The 24,827-nt window shown below is 37.7% G+C and overlaps 2 protein-coding genes across 2 annotated transcripts; one reads left to right on the forward strand and one right to left on the reverse strand.

Annotated features, from left to right (window-relative positions):
* Window positions 1-6,572: 6,572 nt before the first annotated feature.
* Window positions 6,573-13,944, reverse strand: lsm3 (LSM3 homolog, U6 small nuclear RNA and mRNA degradation associated). The gene is made up of 4 exons (XM_036560053.1): window positions 13,892-13,944; window positions 12,310-12,420; window positions 9,997-10,092; window positions 6,573-6,925 (listed from the first exon to the last, which is right to left on the reverse strand). Exons 1-4 carry the CDS (start codon window positions 13,910-13,912, stop codon window positions 6,845-6,847), a joined length of 309 nt encoding a protein of 102 aa, XP_036415946.1. The 5' UTR covers window positions 13,913-13,944; the 3' UTR covers window positions 6,573-6,844.
* Window positions 13,945-16,945: 3,001 nt separating this feature from the next.
* On the forward strand, window positions 16,946-24,048 carry zgc:171566. Its single transcript, XM_036559514.1, has 9 exons — window positions 16,946-17,221; window positions 18,198-18,312; window positions 18,409-18,459; window positions 18,558-18,642; window positions 19,787-19,925; window positions 20,167-20,273; window positions 20,361-20,451; window positions 22,367-22,504; window positions 23,005-24,048. The coding sequence occupies exons 1-9, from the start codon at window positions 17,119-17,121 to the stop codon at window positions 23,124-23,126; spliced, it is 951 nt and encodes a 316-aa protein (XP_036415407.1). The 5' UTR covers window positions 16,946-17,118; the 3' UTR covers window positions 23,127-24,048.
* Window positions 24,049-24,827: the final 779 nt, after the last annotated feature.

A 24,827-nucleotide genomic window follows, 5' to 3' on the forward strand; every position in this document is an offset into this window, starting at 1 on the left:
ACCCCTAGAAATGAAAGCGCAAAATGGAGGGGTAGGGCTAAGTGGTAGGGACAAGAGGTGAAATGGAAATTGGTCCTAAAAGAATGTTTACATCTAAACCACTTAATTAAAATGTATTTAATACATTTTTAATTTGCTATTGAAATGCAGCATGATAGTGAAACCAGAAACGTGGTTATTTTTGCTTATGCTCAGGCTCTTTCAGCATTAAATCATCATTTATTTAAGTTGAACGAGGCCTTTAACTTTCACAAGATTTCATATCACATGCCTGCTCTCCAAAGTCAATACTAGGTCAACTATAAAATTACAAATTACATTTCATCTGATATCTGAAACCTAATGAAGTTTTAAAAATTGTGAACAACACATACATTTTGACCTGACACCTGAATGTGATGACAGCTGTCAACAGTGTCAAGCCTCAATTTCCATGGAACAGCAAGATGCAGCGCCAAACCAGAACATTTGGACAGAGAATAGCATGTTTCAAAATGAGTCATTTTCCAGCAAATCAAAAAACAAGGGTGTGGAGCAGCGGGTTTTATGGATCAGATCTTTTTTTCCAGAGGTTCACAGCAAAGATAATCAGTTTTGTTTACTCTGCAAACTCAAGCATCTTTGCAAACCTCAAAATAGCTGCAATTGAAAACAGGTGATCTCGAGCTCTTTACTGTTACCTCTAAACTTTAACAGTTTTTTCAGTTTTGTTACATAATTTGTAAACACCAGCTGCCCTTTACATTGTTTAAACATTCCATAACCAAAGGAACAACACAAATGTTCCAAAATGGCTTGTAAAAACATCTTGTTAACATACATTCACTGGAAAGATTGGCGTGTTCAGAGAAATGGTTGCACAGCAGGGACAGCCTGCAGTGATCTTCATTAGAGTTTGTTTTCCAACAGGAAACAATAGGATACCTTCTAAACGTCCCTGGATTTACATTTATCCCACGGAAGCACAGCTATTCCCTTCTTAGAAGGATTGGAAAAGGCTTGTGGGCCAAGCCAAGATTATTGCCTAGACACTTCCTTGGATCTTTAATGTTTTGTTCCTCTACAGTGCAGCAGTTGGCTACCGGGAGGCCTAACGTAATTTTAAGCGTTATCATACAGTGGTCCAAAAAAGTATTTGGACACTTTGACCATTTAATGATTCATCAACTTCAATGTTTCTTTACACTCCTAAAAAAGATGGTTCTTTAAGGGTTCTTTAGGAAAGTAAATCGGTCTATATAAAACCATGAACACTTAAACCCTTTGCATGATTAAGGGGTTTCCTTGTCTCATGAATGGGTTCTTCAGATTGGTGGACAATGTGCTGTAGATGGAACCATGATGTAACACTTGTAACAATAGAAGAAACCTTTTTAAAAAGGTTATATATAGAACCATCTATGGCACATTCATGCACATTTTCCATCAATCTGAAGAACCCTTTCATGATGCAAAGAACCTTTAATCATGCAAAGGGCTTTATAAGTCTTCATGGTTCTGTTCAGAACTATCTTCTTTACTAAAGCTCCCTTGAATTACCATCTTTTTTAAGAGTGTACGTCACTTCATAAAACGTTTAACAGAATATTTGAGAGACTCTTTGTGTGGAGAAAGCCTGGAGAAGAAGCAGACTGCACTAAAGCTTCTGTAAAGCACAGAGGTGGAAATGTCAAAGTGGAGCTGCTCATGAACTCAGAAGCGTACAAAGAATTTTTTAACGCAAATCTGCAGAAGATCTGCAAAGAAACTGTTCAAACGATAACAATCAGCAGACTTTGGCAAAGAGTACTTCACCAAAAAGATGATAGCAGTCTTGAACGGTCTGTTTAAAATAAATGCCGCTTGGTTTCCCATCCTCAGGGGTCGGCAACCTAAATGTTAAGAAGAGCCACTTTGTCATCCGATTTCAAAGCCCCATATTTTTAAACCGTGAGGCGCCTAGGAACCAATCACATACCAACTGAAAGAGGTCACAGAGTTTCTGACTGTCACTGGAACATGGCTCTCTTCAGTCTGCGAGGAGATGGAGACGCCTGAGCATAAAGCGTTTTGCTTTCTCCACTTCAATAAGAGTGAATCTGTCATAACTGTGCAACGTGATTTTCGTTGGCAGTGAACTCCAACAGCTCAGAGCGTTTGGTGTTGGTTCCACAACACTGGATGATCTCCGAAATCATATTAAAAGAGCCGTGGGTGCAGTGACACCCGACATGCTCAATCGAGTATGGGATGAATTTGACTGTAGCGTTGATGTTGTCCGTGCAGCTTGAAGAGGTTCATACTGAGCACTTATAAAATGACAAACTTTATGCTCATTTAAACCATTTACAATTTACTGCATTGTTCTGTAATGATTTACGAGTGAAATAAGTCATTTTGAAATCGGATGAACCTTTTTGAATCACGCTGTATAACAGAAGTGAAAACGCAAACTTACTTTGGTCTGCTTCAAGCTTTAGCTCAGGTATAGCTGCTTTTTTTGCATCTCTGGCAAGAAACGTTTCCTTCAAAAGTAGAAAGTAGAATAGCTTCTTGTAAAATGCCCCTCAACATTCAATTTTTTACAAGTCAGCTTCTCATTCACCAGCTTCTTGTTTGTATTTTCCCGCTCCACCTTAAATGGTGCTTGAGGCGCCAGAATGTAACTGCTTCATCATTTAAGGTGAAACGAGAAAATTCAAATAAGAAGCTGGCGAAGAAGAAGCCTCGCAACTTTTTAGTGTTTGACAGTTTGTGTGTTAGAACAATCAGCAGAGCTTTATTTTACTGCAGAGCAGGATTATTTATTTTTACCTACAAACCTATTTCTGCTGTAGAGCCACAACAGGGCAGTAAAAGAGCCGCATGTTGCTGACCCCTGGACATTCTGTTTCCTAACACGAACTCAAAGCATTATTCAACATGGCACAAATGTCCAAAGACTTTTTTGGGCCACTGTATTTCATTATGACAAAAAAAAGATCATAATGCAATACAGCGGCCCAAAAAAGTCACAAGGCTGAAATCGGCTTTTCATTCGCCAGATTCTTGTTCGAAAATTACAACAGGAAGCTGGCGAATGAGAAGCTGACTTCAGCCTCATAAAAATAAATTGAATGTTGAGAGACATTTTACAAGAAGCAATTTTTTAGGTTGAACTGACAAACCATCTTTTACATAATATGATGAGTTGTGCTTCATATGACCAGGCATATGAATTGACAAAGTAAAAAAAAGGTAAATTTTGATTATGAAGTAGACTCTAATGCTTTTAAAAGTTCCCTCACAAAAGGTTTTGAGGCATTTTTCAATCAGATTCACCACTATTGTGCCATCATCATTACATATACAAACTCGAAAGACACATATAGGTCCACTGGTCATTTTGGATAGTAAATAAAAAGGCTATATAAGTATCATACACATCACCAAGTTGTAAGGTAGTAAAGTTTCACAATGAACTGATTCACATCGAACCACTCTGACTTTGTTTACTTCTCTGGGATTGAATTACGCTAAAATTCAGTGGAAAAAAAAAAAACAGTGGAATTCTCCTTTAACCTCCATGAACTCCGGGCTTCTTCCCGCCGAATGAGCTAAAAACATACGTTTCCCAACTCCAGTCACATCAATAGCTAATCAAGAGCAGAAACAAGCCTGTGCAGTGCAGGTGGACCAAAGGGCTGCAACAGAGAAATACTGACGTACATGAAACTGCGTCAATTTTCACGATGATTAATACCAGAGCTGTCAAATTCAAGGGGGAAAAAAGCCTTTTCTCTGCTGTTTTGCAGATATTTTGCAGATGCTCGTCTCAAACAAGTGTTGCACTGAATTGGTAGCAGCTTCTTATTTTAGCAAGGAATTCTCATGTTTCATGTTTCATTGACGGAGAGCAGACAGCTTCCATTGCAGAAAAAAGGCCAGCATTCTTTGAATAGCCTCTGGGAAATTTCTATTATCAGCTTCCAGGCAAACATCTGCAGTCCAGCAACAGACCACATGACAAGTGAAATACATAAATGATACTGTTTACTGATTAAAAAAATCAGATAATAGATTCAAGCAAAGTCAATTCCACTTCAACAAATCACATGTAACTGCTAAAAATGATCATTTGTATCGATTGGGGCAGTTCCTGTTGTTGAATTAGTTGCAATTTAGTCATTTTACTCTGTATTAGTGTTTTCAAGGTTCTCTCTCTTGCAGTAGCTCCCTAGTGTTTAATTAAGTGATCCCCATGAAGGACTGAGGCCTTCTCCGCAACAGGACGTGATACTCCCCTGCACAATGGGGACAGGATATTCTTATCTTTTAGGTTTTGAGGGGCAGGCGGGGGAGTTGTACATGGCAGACTGAAATCTCAGTTGAAACAGGCTGATAAATGAAGAAAAAAACAGATCTGATTTTAGTAGGAAAAGGTGGGTTTAGATTAAGGCTCCACGATATCAACAGAAGACTGTAAAGTACTGAACAAGTCAGATACAACCCTTAGTTAAATCCAGTCAATAAGGCCATGAATTTATTTGTTTTACAGCATCAGGAAAAGTTCACTCTTATAAGTTGGTTCTACTGTCTGCTTCTCACAATCCCAATAAACCAGACTCTGGGGTGGTCAGTCCATTGTTCAGAGAAACACCAGCAGCTTCTTTGTTTGGATGTGTTTGTTTCACGTACACACAACTCCTGGAAGTTGTGAAACCTGAAACCTGTTAACTGCCAGATTTAGTGGGTGTGCTTGAACAGAGAAACTACCAAACTGTGCTGCACTCCTGGTCTATTTCCTTTTCTTAGTGAGGCTTCTTAACAGCTACACATCCTTTCAGACCCACAGCACTGAGTTGTCTTCTCACAGTGGAAGGATGGACAGAAACACCTGTGGATGTTTTCAGATCTGAAGCAGCTTGATTTTCTCCTCTCTCTCAAAGATGAAAGCTTCAAGTGCTGTTTATCTGATGGGGACAGTGTTTGTGGTCTATCACATCTTGTAGGTGGTTGTTAGGAATATCACTTTCTCTCTATCTTTTAAGCATTTTTTTTTTAACTCCAGTTTTGAAACCCCTGTTTTTTCACTTATTTTCACTTTGACTTTCTCCTCTCTTATGTAAGTGGAATATCATATCTAACCTCTTCAGAAATACCTCCTGAAAAATGAACAGCTCATACTTTTGGACTGTAAATGAAAAAAAATGAAAGGTGGTCTCTGACTTTTGCACAGTACTGCACATATTCGGACAATGTTGCAATACATTCTGCAATATATGTATGTGATAAAACACTGGCCCGCAAGGCTCACAGCACAGTCCTCATTTGCATACCGCAGCCCTCAACCAATTCTGTAATAGCAATATCCAAATGATATAGTGTCTATAGATATAGACCCTGATTAGATTCCAAGTTTTTCTTAGTATGATGTAGAATGTAAACATTGTTAAACAAGAAACCTATCTGCAAAAGCAGTCCTTTTTGAATTATTTTATGAAATAAAAAAAAAAACAAAAAAAAACATTTTCACATATCTGTCTATTCAGCCTACAGCAGTTTAGCTCCACCCATTCATCCAGAAGTTATAAGAAGTGTTTCAACCAAGACTGCTTTTTGAACGAAGAACAACAAAGGGCTGACACTCAGAACAGAACTAATTTACAAATATAATTCTTAGAGGCACCAAAACAAACAGAAAACAGCCTAATTAATTCTAAAGAGGTCAGAAAATGCAGGATATGAGCTCCTTAACAAATTTATGAATCATTAAAACAAACAAACAAAAAGGGGATACCCATTTAATTCATTTAAAGATCGGTAAAATGAGACATCACCCTGCATTTTTTACCATTTCCTTATATTCTATAAAATCAATCTACACAATCCGAGGTTTTAACTAAAAGAAGTTATTTATAGATTCTTGCTTAGCAATGGAGTTGTTTACATCAAGTTTCTCAAGGTTCACAAGCCTCAAACCTCTATCCAGCTTGCCCCAACCTCAACTATATTTGGATAAAAACAGAATTCAGGCAGATATTTTTAAGCTGTGGGAAAAACCTAGGGCATCCTTAATGAAGAGCCTGCATCACTGTCACAAAGGGCATTATCATGGGAAAGGACGAGGGAGGACTGCTTTCCTAAAAATGTCCCATTAATAAGCACTCAGAAGTTACTGTAGTGCTACAGGCACATTTGCCATCAGATTTCAAACAGGAATTCACATCCAAACCATGAAGCAGCTTCTATATGTGAAAGTCATACATTAAGGCAGACTAATTTACATCATACCATGCAATCCAAGGAGAGATCAACTAAATGGAGATACTCTTAAGCATAGGAGAACAATGTAAGTACTACAACAGCACCCCTCAGTGGTGAACGTGGCTGAAAGAATGGATGTGGCCATGGCTCCACCTTCTGGCCACAAGTACAATGTGAAGCTGAAAACACTAGAAAAAGGTAAATCTGCATTCATCTGCAATACAAACAAATAGAAAACATTTTGAAACTGAAGTTATAATTTGCCCAAAAAAATAAAAATAAATAAATAAAAGCTAGTTACTAGTAATAAAACTGTTCATTCAAATAAAAATTAGCAAACGACAAGCTACACGTTAGTTTTTTATTGCATTTGTGAAAATACTAAAGCATTCAGGGAACACCCATCATAATCATAACTGAAATATACAAAATCGGCACCTAGCAACAACCTAAACACTGTGCACCAACTAAGCACCAGCATGACTTTTTCCCCAACTAAACGGTACAGAAATTTCACAATTCTGTGACTTGTCAATAGACGTCATGTGTAAGCCTATCCTGAAAACAATTTACAGTCCACAACATGATTCAGAGGTGAAGGGGGCACGTTCCATTCATTTTACCCAACTCTCAAGGGCGGTGCAACCAGTACCACACCATCGCCACGGACAAACAGCATCGGGATGTTCCTCTTCGTTGACTGCAAAAGCAAGAGGCCAAATGAGATAGATCAGATGGCATGGCAAAAGAATACAATTTAGAACAGAAACCAGAGGGATACAAGGTTTCAGTGTGTCAATTCAACAAGACAGTTTAGCATAATCAACTCAAGCCCCAGAGTGCGCATTCCTTGGCACAGTCTTTGACCTCTCACACTTTCCGAAAACTCTATTCCCTTCATCTTACTGTTTAGTAGGAATGTGCATTCTGACTAATTTTCAAATTCAAGTGTACGCAAGAGGTTATGAATAGATTTCTAAGTGTGGAGGAGTAAAAACTACCAAAAATTATTCAATTATTTAATTATTCAAAAACAGCCAAGGGATATCGGAGGAGCTAATGAGCTAAAACTACAGAAAACCCAGTAACACTGGATGCTGATGGTGACTTGTTGTCTAACAAAAGGGTGTTTCCTCTTCAGTGGACGATTTGCCAACATGTCAGTTTGTCAGAGAAATGTATTTTGACCATTTCTGGACATCAGCCTAAACTTTTTATTGATAAAAGTCTTCCCTCCTCAGTCACGTCCATGTCATCTCCCTCCTTGTCAGCATGCCCACGTTCATGCACTTGCATTCTGGAGTAGCGAATGATAACGTTTACATGTACAATCTTCAAATTTCATAGTCAGGATAACACATAAAATCACAGTTTCAATGAATTGTTGGTCTGTGTGTTTTCTCGGTCTTCACATGATGCAATGAATAACCAAATAGAGATTATAGTATTCAAATACTGGCACCTCAACTGGCTAACTGAGTACTCCAGTCACTTAATTGTTTCTGCTTTAAATGTGTAAATCCTTTCACAATTATTGTAAGCATGCAGCTTTTGTGCTTCATGCTGGGAAGCCATGGATAAAGCAGAGAGATGACTGTATCTGCCAACAAATATTTAAGCTAAATACAAGAGAAGACGATTCCAGAACGTTTTATTGCCGCAGAATTTCTGTGGATGACAAACGAAAGTCAACGGTAACCTTCCACCATCAAACACAACTATATCTTAATTTTTGTGCACTTATAAGCGGTTTTGCACCGTGTTTGGTGCAAGGAACATCAGGTACTGGCTTTAGAGACTAGTTGAGGGTAGGCCTGTGTGTTAGGGCAATGACTGGATACCAGCAATAAGAGAATTAATAGAGAATAATCACATTTTAAATAGCTTGCTATATTAAATGAAATATGTACATGGAATGTTTTATTCCGTCTTATAGTTAATACAATGAATTTTTCAAGAATAAGCTGTTAAGCTATGGTAAACCAAAATTCCCGACAGCAAATTTCTACATAAATATTGAGAAAAGCTGCCGCAAACATCTTTGAGCAACCAGAATAGTCTTGTCGTCTGAACCCTAACGTAGTATTTCCCTAAACTTTTTTTTTTTCCCAGTAGTCTTATGTCTTGCTGCCGTCAGCCTCTTCTGAGTAGCTGGTACCAAAACCAAGTAGAATCAAGTCGGTAATATGCAGTGGATTTATCCAAAAGCATCCAGACACTCCTTCTAGTTAGTGAATTCAACTACTTTAAGGTGCACTCATTGCTGACACAGGAATGCAAACGTACGTGCAGTTTGAATAATCTTCATACAAAAGCATTGGACAATAGGATGGGTAATTCTGGAGCAGCTGCACATGAGTGGGCACAGAGTAGACACCAAGAGTAGGCACTGTTGCTGCTGAAAAGGGGGGGGATAAACTTCTCTGATTTTAGGTCTCTGTCATAAAATATACCACCACTAATAAAAGGAAAACAGAGTAAGCTACTAGAACTCCGTTTCCAATATTTTTCAAAAACACAATGAAATTTCTGACTTTCAACACTTGATATGTTGTCTTTGTACTATTTTCATTTAAGCGATTTAAATGATTTGCACATCACTGCATTATGTTTTCATTTACATTTTGCACAGCATCCCAAATTCTTTTGGAAATTAGGTTGCAGGCTACATGTATTAGCCATCAAACAGAATACAGACCTAACCTTTTAAACGTTTTATACAGAAATGAGAACAAATGAGAATAGCTTAAATGCCATACTGCCCTTTAAAAACTTGAAACAATCTACATGCACGTCACAGCAAGTTTAAAATCAATAAATCGTACTAATCTTTAGCACTGTGTCTGTGCATGGTTTGAAAAGTTTTAGAATAACTTTTGACACTTGTTTTAATAATTTCACAGCATGGTAGACTGAACAGCAGCCTGCACATTAGACAAAAGCTGTCAATCTTGTTATTCTGCTGATGCACTATGGCGTTCAAATAAAGACACGCATGTCACATCCCACTTGCCCTCCAAGGAGGGATTCAAGGTTTGCAGGAGAATGCACAAAGGGGCTAATTAAAATGAATGTCTTGAGTTTCGGGGATCTTCTCTCTGAGTGTATAGCTTTTGGCATGTTAACTTAAAAGAATTATGATTTATAATGGAAGGTAGCACCTGCGGAACAAGGAGCATATTCAGAGTTAATGTAAACAAAATGAGAAATCCCAAGATTCTGAACTATTACAGCAAAATAAAACAAACTATTCCCTCAGCCTCCATGTGTGCTGTCTAACAAATAAAAGCACTCAATACCAGCCACAGTGTTCCAGTACTTCTTGTTGCTCCTGTGAAGCCTTGATAATGACTATGTTGAAAAGTGTTATTTTAGTATGCTAGTCTACTGCATTTCAAAAGAAGGTAACATAGCCAATCATCAAGCATTAGCTAGCTGGACAGTTAGCCAGCCAGCCGACCACTAACCTAAGCACCTCTACTGGTGTGTTTCAGATCAATAACACACCCTAAACAGCTCTACAGCACAATGCAGGGAGCATTTAAACCCCTCTAGCCAATGCTTGGCACTGGGTATGGTGACCTCAGGCTCATGTGCAGATGCTCCAGAGCAGCCATTTCTATTCATCAATGCTTTTCTACTGAAATTATGAAAGTTGTGTATGTGCACCTGAACACGTGTCATTATTCTGTGCCTGGACACATTTAAACATGCTTTTACATCTGCTGTTCCAGCTAGCCTGCTTACCTGCACTCTATGGCCACTACATACCTTGTAAATTTCTTCATACGTTTCCTCATCGATCTCCACCGTCGTCACTGTCTCTTCCACATCTCCAAGGATCATGTTCAAATGTTGGTCATAAGCCTAAAATGATTACGAAAAACAAAAATGAAAGCACAATAAGTGTCTGCTCTTTGGAGTAACTTAAGTTCTCACATGATAAAGGGCCACAAAGATCTTTTAAGAAAACTCAGTGTCAGTATTAGCCATCAAACACCTAACAGATGTTGTCAGACTGCCTTCTACGCTCATGTCTTATTTAAGGATTATCTCTGACGACTGATGCAACCTCAAATATCCAAGGGGTCAAGAGAGTCAATGGGGAGTATAAATAATAATGAGATTGTCACAGGTTTAAAAAATTCAGTGAAATCAGTGCCTCCTTACGGGCTTGAGATTTCAATGCACTTAAAAAAAATGCCATTAACGCACCTGATGGCCAAGTTCTGCCAATAATATTACAGTGATAAATCAACTGAGAAAGGCCACAAGTGCATTAACACCACAACAAACTTCTGTGTTCACTTCTTAGCAGGCAATATTTTTTCATAAACTGTCAGTATTTGAGGTTTAGTTGTATCCAATTTTTTTTTTAAAGGATAAACCTTTTCTTCAAAAATGGACAAGAATTGCATGTGGTCCAATCACACTGACTTGAATCTGCACACAATCAAGATACAGCTTGTTAACACTTTTTTCCTGCATCTAGATACTGACCAGATCTCAATGTTTGCCGCATATTTTAATTTGTAAATCAGGCTGGCACGGTGCTGGTGCAGAGTAGGTTTTAACCCAGTGTCTCCCCTACTATATTAAATGTGCAAGCCACCCCACTTGGGGGAGATACAGACAACTAGCATTCAGCCTTTAAGTGATATTCTCTTAATACGGGGAAAATAATCTACTTTTAAATTAATTTGGATAATATTTCCAAAAGTAAAGATCCACTAAATTCAGATCTCACATACAGTGCGGATCCCATCAGTGTGGAAGAGGTGAGCTGATTTGGGCCAAAAAAGCAGCGTACAGTGTGTCCCAATTCAGGGGCTGGATCCTTCGAAGAACGCAGCGTGCGAAAGCGTGTCCTTCGAAGGCTGAACCAGAAATCAACTCTACAGCAGACTTTCTGTTTGCGTCACAGCACCGCTGTCCCCGCCCTTACTGTTGCATCATGAAACACAGCTCCGGTCAAGTTCTTTTAAAGATGGAGCCAGAACCTTTGATTTTTTCCACCCCATTTATTAGAGCTGGAGATGCCTCACCGGCGGCTCCTGATGAGATGCCTTCGAAATGGGACAGCCTGGTCGCACTGCTGTGACGCAACCTGCCTTCAAATGCAGCCTCTGAAGGATGCAGCCCCTGAACTGGGACACAGCTGTAGTCTTCTGGCATCTAATCAGGCTTTAAAAAAACATTTTTTTCTATAATCTGATCTTTTACTCAGCCTGGTTTTAGTTCTCTAGAAATCTGTTCCACTCCTGAAAAAGATTAATAAAAGAAGTGAAAGCGCTTCCCTAGCTGGGTATTTGCAGACAATCGCAGCTAGAGGAACTCCTATAGGCCTTATAATTAAATGTAAATCTATTTGAGCTTTCTTATAGATCTGACAGCCCAAACAGCATTTACATACATAACATTTTTTAGGTATTTTAAAAGTATTCTTATGTATGCCCGAAAAAATAAATGAAAATTATTCTTTGACCCATTATAAACTATAAAACATTCAAATCATACACAAACTCTAATTATATAAATTAACTGAATATAAATGAACTCAATCACAATCACACTTCTTGAAAAAAAGTGTGGAGTACATATAACAGTAAAAAAAATAAGATGACAGCACATTCCAATTTAAAAGAAAAAAAAATTGTCAGTCATGTTGGGAAAGAGAACTATGACAACTACAACCTGCGTAAAGTCAATGTGAATCAGAAAATCACAATGCAATTTTCTTCTGTACTGTGACATATCTGTGTGAAACATATCAGGTAGGGTCCCTGAGGGTTTTATGTTGATGGTAGGTGGTGGGAAAGAAAGGTGAAGCATATTAAAAGTTAATATTCTTTTTCCTCTGTTTCTGCAAAATGGAACACATAGTTTTTACTTTTTTACTTACTTTTGCAAAAAATGTACTCAAGCGAGTGCACAGACTTATGTGAAGTCTGCTGATTCTTTACTATTTTTGCCATTTTTATCAAATATTTTCATATGATATGCCGAAATATGATTAAAATACATTGATGAAAACCCAGTCTGTGTGAGCCTGGAGCTGCAGTGACATTATTACAAGGTCCTTACATGTAATCTTCCGCGAAGCTCTCTGTCGTTCCTCATCTTCACATAAATTCGCTCATCCAAACTCAGCCGAATGAGGTCCAGCGGCTCTTCTACCGTGTTGGTCGTCTGTTGCTGCAAAGAAAAATTAACCAGCCACAAGCAGTTATTTATCAGCAGTACAAATTCACGTTTTCTGACATTGCCCACTCCTAACTTCCATATCGCTGAAGAACTGCATCTCTCAAATCGTACCAATTCTTTACATGTTTTTTTATACTGTTTACTTCTGGGGGAACATTTCTTAATCTTAATCTCCTTGCTAACTTGTTCACAATAAAAATGTTCTCAATTATTTATATTTGTTTATCATGTCAACCACCTTTACTGAACAGTGTTGTACAAATTAGTAAGGTGGACTGCAAAGTGAAAACCATAAGTTCTATAGAGAACCATACGCATGCTTAAATAGTTCTTCAGATTGATGATGAATGTGTTGTATACAGTACTATATAGAACCTATTCTAAAATGCCTCTACATAGGACCACAAAGGGTTCTACTATTGTTACGATGTCAAGCTTACAACAACAGAACCTGTTTTGGTGCCATGTAGAACCATTTTCAAAAAGGTTCTATACAGAACCACATACAACACATTCTCCATCAATCTCAAGAACCATATAAACATGGAATGGTTCAGATCAGAACTCACGGTTCTAAATAGAACCAGTGCCTTTACTAAAGAGTGCGTTTACAAGCGCGTAGCTAATTTACCAAAACTGATATTCATAAGCGTTTCTCCTCTGCACGTTTAGGTTTATAACCACAATGTGTCAAAAAAGACAAAATATAAGTATTTCAGCACTTTACGTTAATGGAAATGAATATTAACGTTAATGGAAATGCCTTACATGGTTTTACTAAACGAAACTGAAGTTGCCTTCATAATTGCATTTCCGTTCCACCTTAAATATTACAGCAGCTGCATGTAACCGCGGCACCATTTAAGGTGGAATGGAAAATGCGAATAAGAAGCCAACTTGAGTTTGGCTTCACCAACCTATATCGTTAAAACTTTCATTCTTGTCACTCAGTGACCAGCTCTGTCAGAAAACGAGGTTGTAAATATTAATTTAACATTAGTTATCTATCTATCCTGTAACAGTTAGCCAGCTAGGTAAACGCTACCGTTACGTCAGTTAGCTTAGCTTAGCATAGCATAGCATAGCATAGCAGTGAAGCACTGCTTAGCTACAGGCAGCAGCAGCAACATACTGACAGGTTATTCCACGAGGCCGGAGTTGGCTTCTTGTTCGAATTTTCCCGTTCCACCTTAAATGGTTCAGCAGTTACAATCCGGCGCATGAGGCGCCAAAAGGTAACTGCTCCATCATTTAAGGTGGAACGGGAAAATTCAAACAAGAAGCTAGCAAATAAGAAGCCGACTTCAGCTTCGTGATTATTCCGCCGTTTTCACACTTATAAAAGCTTTAAAAGTACACATTCGGGAAAGTGAACATTATAAAATGCTGACTGTCTAGAGCCCAAACACATTTAGCACACAAACTAACAGTAATTTTGAAACAACATCATAAAAATCCAAACCTGTTCAACTTCGTCCGCCATTTCTGCAGCACCCACTGTGCAACTCGGGCACGTTTGACGCGTTCATGTGCACGGAACATCACAACACGTTCATCATTACATTTTTACATTTAAACCTGATTTTCCATCTATTTCTGCACAATTTATCCATCATATCGCCATTTTATAATACATGTAATGTGACTGAGTTTCTCAAATAGCCCGTTCTGCCTAATTCTATTTCAGTTTTACATTAAAAAACCAACATAGTCTCTCACACAAACATATCATTAAGCTAAAAAATGAGATAAATTAGTAATCTTAGTAAATACGATGGGTTTTTCTTTGACAAACATAAAATTGAGACAAACCTGTATTTCCACAACAGGTGCCATCGTATCTGATGGTCAAAACAAAATCAGACTCACAAAACTCAAACTGATGATGGCAGTGAACACACACTGAGGGTTTGTCTTCAGCTTCACCTGCTAGCATCAGGGCTGTTTAATTAGACTAATAAAAAGCAGAACCAAATTGGTCAGAATCAGTGGTTCCCAAGCCTGTCCTGCATTTATTCTGTGCTTAAACGCCTGAGTTAACCTAGCAGCTCATTAAGAAGACATTCATTAGCATAAAATGGGAGAGTTAGTACAGAGGAAATAGACCAGAACTGGCTAACAGTTTGTTCTAACCACCAAGTGTTGATTATGTGGTGTAGTAACTTAGTCTGATGTTTTATTGTCTTTTTAATGTTAGTGCAGCGTCACTTCAAGTGTATTATGATCCAGCTTAAAGGGGAACTCCATCAATTTTTCAAAAATTTTACATTAATCCAATTATTAAGATGTAAATGAAATCATCCAGACTGTTTTTGGTGCAAAATGCATCATTCTAAAGAAACCTACAAGCGAGAATTTCTCAGAACGGTGGTGATAGAAACATCTGAGCACATCTAAAAGCTACGTCACAGAAAAATTATTACATAAAATGTTTACAAATAAGCTGTGTGATTCCTGAGACACTGTTTTACTGTAGTTTTGCCATAAGGAATTGGCCAAAAACTTTTAAAACCCATTCATGGCGGAGGGTTACATGCAGGGTGTTGTAAGGCAAAATAGTCCCCAAAGAAAACGTATTTTTTTGGATTACCTACTATTTGCTTATTATGAATGTTACATATTGAAAACTCAGAAGACACATGTAGGTTCACTGGTGATTTTGGAGAGTAAATAAAATGGCTATATGCCTATTTGTGTTGTAGAAATCAAGACCCCTGGTTACCATCACGACTACTATCAAACAGCACATTTTACATCAAACCACTCTGAATGACTTACTTGAATATATCACAAGCACTGGATTGTGCAGAAATTTTTAAAATATCAGTGAAGTTTCCCTTTAACATTACTACTTACCTTCTGATAAGGTGATTTAGGATATCAAAATAATCAGAAGACCTGATTGGGAACCACTGCCCAAACAATTGATTTAAGTCTTATTACTTAAAACAATTTTATTTAATATTTAAATATTTATTCTATTTATCTTGATTTTTTTATTTTATTTTTTTTATAGTTAGGTAGACTTATAGGTCAGTAGAGCCAGGACTGGGAAACTCCAAATCAACTGATGTGCATTAATAAAAAGTGTATTTTTATATAAGCATGCTTTCCCCCTCATTTGCATTGTGTACCTATTTATTTGTTTGTTTGTTTGTTAATTTATTTTTGCAGGGATGTAGACTATAGGTATGGAATCCCATTCCCTCCATTTAAATAAAAAATCCAGCATCTAATTATTATTTTTTGTTATTACGTGCCATTATTTTGCAATGCTACGTCATTATTTTGAAATGCTATCTCATTATTTCAAGAAACATTCTCATTATTTTGAGATGCTTTCTCTTTATTTGGAGTTGCTTTATGCTTTTGAGATGACAGTATAAATCAGTAAATATTAATAACAAAAAGCTTCTCAAAATAACGAGAAAGCATGTCAGAATAATGAGATAATATATCAAAATAATGACAGCATCACAAATTAATGAGATAATATCTCAAAGTAATGACATAGCATCACAAATTAATAATATCTCAAAATAATGACTTAGCATTTCAAATTAATGAGACAATATCTTAAATTATGAGATAATATCTCAAAATAATGACAGCATCACAAATTAATGAGATATCTCAAAGTAATGACATAGCATCACAAATGAATAATATCTCAAAATAATGACTTAGCATTTCAAATTAATGAGATAATATCTTAAATTCATGAGATAATATCTCAAAATAATGACAGCATCACAAATTAATGAGATATCTCAAAGTAATGACAGCATCACAAATTAATAATATCTCAAAATAATGACTTAGCATCTCAAATTAATGAGAATATCTTAAAATTATGAAGTAGCATCTCAAATTATTACAGTAACATCTCAAAATAATGAGTTAGCATCTCAAATGAATGAGATCTCAGAATGATGACTTAGCATCCCTGATGAATGAGATAAAATCTCAAAATAATGACTTAGCATCTCAAATTAATGAGAATATCTTAAAATTATGAAATAGCATCTCAAATTATTACAGTACATCTCAAAATAATGAGTTAGCATCTCAAATTAATGAGATGATATCTCCAAATCATGCTTTAACATCTCAAATTAATGAGAGAATCTCTAAATAATGGCTTAGCATCTGAAATAATCAGATAATATCTCAAAATAATGGCTTAGCATCTCAAATTAATGAGAATACTTAACATGGCTAAATAATGGCATAGCAGATCACTGAAGAATGAAAAATAATAATTAGGTGTTGTTTGTTTTAAGTGATGGGAATGGGTTTCCACACCTATAGGTCAGCTGGGCGAGGATTGAGAAACAGTTTTTCCTCTATTATTTCTAGTTTAATAGTATTTTTTGATTAATCAAAGCGGTTAACACGCAAATCTTGTCCTTTAATTTAGTCTCTCTTTATTTTGTCGCCGAGACTCTGAGGCTGCGCTTTAGGCGCTTTAGCTGTTGCTAAGCTACAGTTCGCGCGCAGAAGCAGCAGCAGCAGCAGCGCGAGCATCCAGATTCTTCTCATCCTCCAGTGAGCAGGAAGCTGGGAGGCGAGCTAAGGGGGGTCTGTTTAACCGCCACTACTGGACAAGAGGCAGAACCGCTTTACATTTAAACCTCAGCTTTCATTGATTACATTTTAATTCGTCTATTCATCTGACACCTGAAGTGAATGTGTCGTCCGGCCGTGGTTTTGGCGGTGCTCGCCGCGTGTGCCTGCAGTTTGCCTGTCCCGGCTTTAGGCAGCGTCCATCTCAATTACAGACCCGTAATCGGTAAGCCGAGCTAAAACGACCTCGCTGAACATTTTCATTCACATACTCGACTCCCGGGCCTCTATTAGCAGGTTATAATGGGGTGGGTTGAACCATCAACACGCTTAAATGTCCCTCATGCCCTGTATTGATGTGCATTTTGGACCGGTAACGGTACACTGACACAGCTTGCGATTCTCTGGAATGTTCTGGAAACACCTCGCCATTATTGTTAAAGGGCAATTTCACCGATTTTTCAAAATTCCGGAATAATTAAATCTGTGAGATGTAATCAGGGTAATTCGGGGTAGTTTGATGTGACATGATTCATTGTAGAGACCTTACAGTGGTGGTGATACGAACCAGGGTTCGCCATGTTTACAGCACAAATATAGCCATTTTATATACAGACCAAAACTGCCAGTGAATCTACACGTCTCCTGAGTTTTTAATGTAACGTTGATAAGTTTAAAATAGTGGTAAAGCTGAAAAAATAAGTTTTTGGGGACTATTTTGACTCACAACCCCCTGCATGTACCCCTCCGACATGAATAGATTAAAAGAAATGTATTAAAATGCATTTTAAGCCAAACCCTCATCACAAAACTATCATACAACCACATCTCAGACATCAGACAGCATGTATCTAACCATTTCATGTAATTCTATGAGGGGGCTTTTAGAAGTGGATGTCTGGTTCCTATTACCACCACTGTGAACAGTTCTGACTCAGCAAGTTTACTAGAACATAGCATTTCACATCAGACCTCTCTGACTGACTTTGCTAACATCTCAACCATTTAATTATGTAGGATTTTTGAAAACCTGGTGGAGTTCTCCTTTAGCTGTGCTTTTCTGAAATGTGTTATGGTTTTAGTGGTATTAACAGCCTGTCTGGATTTAATAAAACTGTGGCTTTTTTGACAAAACAGAGCTTGTTAGAAACCATTTCACTACAACTCGCCTTATCTAGATCTCCTTTACTATTATTTATTAGGTGTTCTGGCCCAAGAGAACTTAGAAGGTGACCCTCATGCCCAAGGATCCTCCTACATAGCTGCTTCTTATGTAAAGTATTTGGAGTCAGCTGGTGCAAGGGTTGTACCAATAAGGTAGGCTGTGGATATTCCCAATCCACGTAATCCGTGAGGATCTAACGTGCTATCTAACATCTAACATATTAATTTAAAGCATACCTCTTTCTTCAGGATAAATGGCACAGAAGAGGACTACACCGAAATATTCTACGCAATAAACGGGTTGGTGTTCTATGTAGTAGAAAATTTAGAGTTTGTGTTCTTATTGATTCAGAGGTTAGAAAAGGCTTTTATATAATCACACTGTCTTCATATTCTAGGTTGTTACTGCCAGGTGGAGATGTTGACCTTCAGAAGTCCCAGTTCAGCCGCATGGCCAAGATTTTCTATGAACTGGCAATCAAGGTATGGTACATCTTGATCAGTAGCAGCATCATTTTTGTAAATTAATGTGAGATACTGTCTTTTCAGCCAAAAAGAATTTGACAGAAAGACTTTCAGTGTGGTGTATTAGATGCAGGGGTCTGTCTCACTAAGCAGGATTTCTTGCTTAGCCAGCATTTAAGATACAATCCAACCCAGGATTTTTTGACGGTGGATCACCATATGCTACACGCCTAACCTGCTCCAGGGCAGGTGAAGTTCAGTATTTCAGATCATAACCTGTATAAACTTTATTGTAATATGTTTTGGTATCAGGATAAACGATACACCTTTCTGACTATATTTTGGGTGTCATTAGTACTATATTAGTTTAGTAAATAATATATGAATATATGTCAAATATATTCATATATATTGTCATTTATATGAATATATGACAATATATGATATTGCGATGTTTTTTTATTACTCCAAAAAGCACTAATACAGTGGCAGCGTTGACACATTCTTAAAAAATGATGGTTCTTCACGGGTTCTTTAGCAAAGAAAATGTTTCTATGTAGAACCATGATTACTCAAAGATTCCTTTGCATGATTAAAAGATTCTTTGCATATTTGAAAACGGTTCTGTAAAAGGGTTCTACTATTGTCATGATGTTAAGCTTGTAACAATAGAAGAATGCTTTTGGGTGCTGTATAGAACCCTTTTCAAAAAGTTTCTATATAGAACCATTTAAAGCAAATTCGTGAACAACCTGAAGAACACCTACATGATGCAAAGAACCCTTTAAACATGCAAAGGGTTCTTTAAGTGTTCATGGTTCTATATAGAACCATTTTCATGACTAAAGAACCCTTGAAAAAGCATCTTTTTTAAGAGTGTAGTTTTTTCCATTGTAACTGCTTTATCTTCTACATTTTTTTCTCTAAGCAGCTCAACTCTCCCTCAACTCTCATGTGATTGGCTGTTCTTCATAAACATTGCGCTTTCATGTGCACACACACAAGGAATAATCGCAGCTTGAGTTTCTAAACCTGTGTTAACAGCAAAAGCTGTTGACCACTGTAGGAAAAAAAAACAGGTTAAAACTTGACCTTGCTTTGTGAGACAGGCCCCAGGTCTGTTAAGCTTCTATGCAACTATTTTCACTTGTATTTCCTGTAGGCCAACGATGCAGGGGATTATTTTCCAATTTGGGGAACTTGTCAGGGCTTTCAACAGCTGACCGTCCTTACTAGCAACAAAAACCTGCTGACCTTAACAAACACCAAGGCTGTGGCCTTGCCACTCATCTTTTCCCAGGGTTAGTGGTTTCTCTCTCCACCTTAAATCTCTCTACCACACCTTAAAGGAATAGTTCAGTCCAGTAGCCTCCAATTAGCATTATAGAAATTACACACTCATTGGGTCCAACTGTATTCCTTATTACTGTTTGCCACATTAGCCTGTTTGCTTAATATATTCCTTTAAATTCAGATTTCCATTTTTGTGACCTTGCGGGTCCGAACCAAAGGTGATTGACTCATTTTTGCTTGATGTTGCAGGAGCACAGAACAGTCGGCTGTTCAAAAGCTTTCCAAAGGACCTTCTTCTCTCTCTTTCAGAGGAGAACATCACATCCAACTTCCATAGCTGGAGCTTGTCTGTACAGGTACTGTTTAATATTGTATTTCAATACAAGACCAGGAATAAATACATGAAACAGAAAATTCTTATTCAGATCTGCTTTTCTTAACAGAATTACACTCGCAATGCCAAACTCAAGCGTTTCTACAAAGTTCTGACCATAAACACAGACGGCAGAAAAGAGTTCATTTCTACGATGGAAGGTGAGGAGCACTGCTTCGGCAGAAGTGTGGTCATGGGATCCTTTTAGCAGTGTGTTAGTGCTTGAACCTTAATTTGCCAGGAGTCAGCTGATTTGTGTTAAATAAATGATATAAACGTTACTGACTACAGGACCAGACCTACTGCATCTCAGTTCAGGCAGTATGCACCACATTCTTTCACCATACAGTTTGTACTTGTAGTGTCTCTCCTTTGTAGGGTTTTTGCATTAAGCTGAAAGAACAACTACCATGGTCTTGTCAGTAAAAAGCACTTAAGTTTTTCATGAAAAACTGAATTTTATTTACTCTTTTTTTCCTAAGCAAGATTTTAATGTATTATGTAAAATTGTTAAAGTTTCAAAGTACCCCAGTCACCCCAGTAGAGATCTACACAAGGCGTTTTGAAGCATCGTGGTCATAGCATGTAAACAGCCAGGAAGTTGCGAGCTTGTGTGGGTAGGTTTTATGGTTTGCTGGACGGAGCGGGCTTGTACACTTATTGGTTGCTTGTGGAAGTGTACGGGCACGCAACCAATAAGCTGCAAGCATCCAACAGAGAAGAAAATGTTAATAATTATTACATAATGCATCCTCATGATAAAGCTGTATACTCTCCATTGAAGAATGCATACATAAAATCTAACTGCATTTTTTCTGTTCATGTTTTTGCTCTTGTAGATGCTTTGTAGTGTAATTAGTTAATAATGTTGATACATACAGTCAAGCCAAGCTGCTTGACTGTCAATAGAAACATCACAATGCTCATGAGCATCACCATGTGCGATTTCTTGCAGTTTTGCGTTGCCTAAATACATACAAAATATTTATATCCATGTTCCAACATTCAAATGTTTATTTTTGTACCTGGCTGTGTGGAAGTATGATGGGTCTGGAGTCTGTTCTGCCGTGTCACGGAGGGTTATGTGGCCGAGCTCTGTGCCATGGTGCAGATTTTGAATGCTGGTGGGTGCTGACAAGGACCATAGCCCAGTGTAGGCAGGCGTGGGCAGGCATGACATAGTTATAGTGGGCACAAGGAGGGCAAGAATGACACTAGATTTTGCAGGTGCAGGCGAGCATAACATTGAATCAGGCGGTTGCAAGCATGAATAATCAAGCCTGTGCAGATCTCTGTCCCCAGTCCATAAAGTCCATATATGGAAAAAAAGCCAAAAAAACAACCCGTTTTAAATCCATTGTTTTTGTGATACAGGTTATCTCTGCTCATTCACTCTGAAGTTATAAGGAGTGTTTCAGCCCAGACTGCATCAGTCTTAAAGGCACAATAACAAAGACATCCAGTTTAATTCTAAGGGATAAAGAGAGGTTGGAAAATAGTCATGTTAAAATGAATTGTGATTGTTTTTGATTCATAACTCCACCCAAATTTTGATGAATGGAATGAATGAGATCAATGGAAGACAAATGTAGGATGTGGCCCTTTTAACCTCAAATGCCAGTTACCATTCTAATGTTTTAAAGTCCTTGGCTGCACATTACCAATAGCCTAATCAAAATAACGACAAGAAATGCTGTATTCTACGGAGCCCCGCTGGTGACATCCTGTATAAATAAAAATAACGCGTGGCCACGACTTAGTAAAGCGTGGGAACGAGATCCTAATGCATGGCCACGACTTAGTAAGCCGTGATCTCGTTCCCACACCTTACTAAGTCGTGGCCACGACTTAATCATCTCATTCCCACGCCTTACTAAGTCGTGGCCACGCATTGGGATCTCGTTCCCACGCGTTAATAAGGCGTGGCCACGCATTATTTGTTATTTTACAGGATGTCACCAGCAGGGCTCCTTAGTATTCTCAGTTAAGAACTAGTTGGAAAATGGAAACAGAAAGTAGGTAGAAAGAAACGGTTCAGAGCTCCATTTTAACCATATTAACTCTGTGATCTTGCAGCTTACCGATACCCATTCTACGCAGTCCAGTGGCACCCTGAGAAGAGCCCCTTTGAGTGGATAGACAAGCCTGGCATGGTCCACTCTGTCTCTGCCATTAGAGCGTCCTTCTACACAGCTAGCTTCTTCGTCTCCGAAGGTTGGATGTAGTTTGTTGGATTTTTAAGGTCCCATAATGTGGAAAAATTAATTTTCAGTTAAAGATTGTATTGGTTTTAAAATATACCGCTCACTCCACAGTACATAGTCAATTCAAAGAAACTAAGCTAGAAAAACAGCCCATTTTAAATGGATCAGTCTGTGATATCATATCCATGAAGCTATTCAGCTCACAGCAGTCAAGCCTGGGGTATCACACTGTAGTGATGAGTGTTACTGCACGTTTCACTCAAGACTACTTTTTGAAACGCTTTTGAAAGGGAAAGTTAATCAGAACAGAGCACATTTACATATTAGTCTTAAAGACACAGTAGCTAAAATGGCTTGTTGAATTCTAAGGCAGCAGGAAAAGCTATAAAAAATTGAATAGTAATACATAAAACCCTACAAAATGTACAAGAGCAGAGGAAATAGAACATTTTTCAAATATTCAACTAGATTTTTCTGTAATTTAACTGAAAACCACTCTTTCTCTTGCAGCTATGAAAAACCAGCATCGCTTCCCCACGCCACAGGAGGAGGAAAAGGCTCTTATTTACAACTACATGCCTGTCTTCAAAGGCTTGGATTCCATCTTTATGCAGAATTATTACTTTGATTAAGCATTTTTCCTGTATCGCAATATGAATGGCCATATTAATGTGGAACCTTAGTGTTTTGTTTCTTTCAGTGTTTTACTGTCGGAGCAAGAACGTTTATACATGTGTTTACTGTAGCAGAGGCACCATTTAATCCGTTATGTTTATTTTAATGTCATTATTTTTATTGAGAGTTTACTGAATGGCAAAATCAGTTTACAGTTTTTATGTGAATGTTTGGTTTTTTGTAGCAAGAATTGCCAAATTATGCTGCTTGATTTCTTTTTGCGATCTCTGCAGATTTCCTTTCTTTTTACTTATTTAGTTTCTGCTTGTTCTTTTAGAGATAGGCATGTTTTTTTGTAAACTCTGCATCATTGAATGTAGCAGTGACTAGATCAGCGACACTAACTCATCTTGCTATGGCTCGAGAAGTCTTGTGATTGTTCAGACAATCTTATCAGAAATCTGCCTTTTATTGCTGAAATGAGCTGCTGTTTTTGTGTTATTATGTTCTTATTTTTAATCATGTAGGCAGCAGGTTTCACAGTGCAATGGAAAACCGACAACAGAATATAGTACGAAATGGAAACTTTATCCTCTCATGCTTTGCATGTCAGAGTCCAATCATGAACAGCTGAAACTGCTGCTGGCCAACGGAGGCCTTTGACCAGTAATTCTGTGTGACTCGCCCATTAAAACATAGCAATATCCTTGATTATCTAAAGCATGTAAATTTGCAAATCTATAGAAGGGCGAATGTCACAAAAACACTATTAGAACTGCTTGGTTGATCGACTTATGTATGTATAAAGCTGTCTGTGGTCCTGTGTTATGGCTGTCATTCTGAGTGTTGTGCACCGGAGTATTTCAGTTATGTAAGTGATATTGAACATGCATGTAGAGTGAAAGAGGTTCATTAAAATGTGTGTGTATACAACAGCTTTATCTGAATGAGATGAGTGGTGCCTTCAGGTGGTCCGCGTCAACTTCTGTTACTTCACTAGTTCTTTGTGTTTAGGTGGTCATCAACAACTGGTAAATTTATAATTTGAAAAATGAATGTACAGGATGGACCCAGTGATGTACCGTCAGTGCAGATCAGGGTTATTATAGTGAAATTGATATTAGTTTTTATTTTCATTTAGTTTTTAATGTTGGTGTTTGATTTTTGTTTAGTTTCAGGTAGTTTTAAGGTTTAGTTTTTATTTTCTGCAAAATAATAACTTTAGTTTTTGTTTAGTTTCAGTTTTAGTTTTAGTTTGTAGTAATATCTTAAGGTATAAAAATTGGCACAGCAGTACTCTGAGCTCAGCTCAGCTCAGGCTTTCCTTAAAGACGGCCAAACACAAAAGAGTTCCACTTCTAAACTCTCATTCACACACTGAACAAACAAAAACTACCTTTTTTTCCCTCAGTTGTTCAGTGGACATTGTAGTTTTGATTTGTTTTTAAAAGGGTCATTTTTTATTTTTAATACATTTAACAAGTACATTTTTTTCATAGCTAGTTTTTGCTTTAGTGATAATTTTAGTTAACTATAATAACTCTGGTGCAGATATCAAAATGGCACATGGGGCCCATGGTAACATCATAGCCCTCTTAAAGGGGCACTCTAGCAAACATGGGAAATTTAACCATCCAACTGTTGAAAACATGCCACAGTCGTCTCTCGACTAGGTTCTTAACCTTTTTCACAGCGTAACCTTTTTTTGGGGTTTAAAA

Source organism: Colossoma macropomum, unplaced genomic scaffold (assembly GCF_904425465.1).
Source record: "Colossoma macropomum unplaced genomic scaffold, Colossoma_macropomum, whole genome shotgun sequence".
In the NCBI taxonomy this organism is placed as follows: domain Eukaryota; kingdom Metazoa; phylum Chordata; class Actinopteri; order Characiformes; family Serrasalmidae; genus Colossoma; species Colossoma macropomum.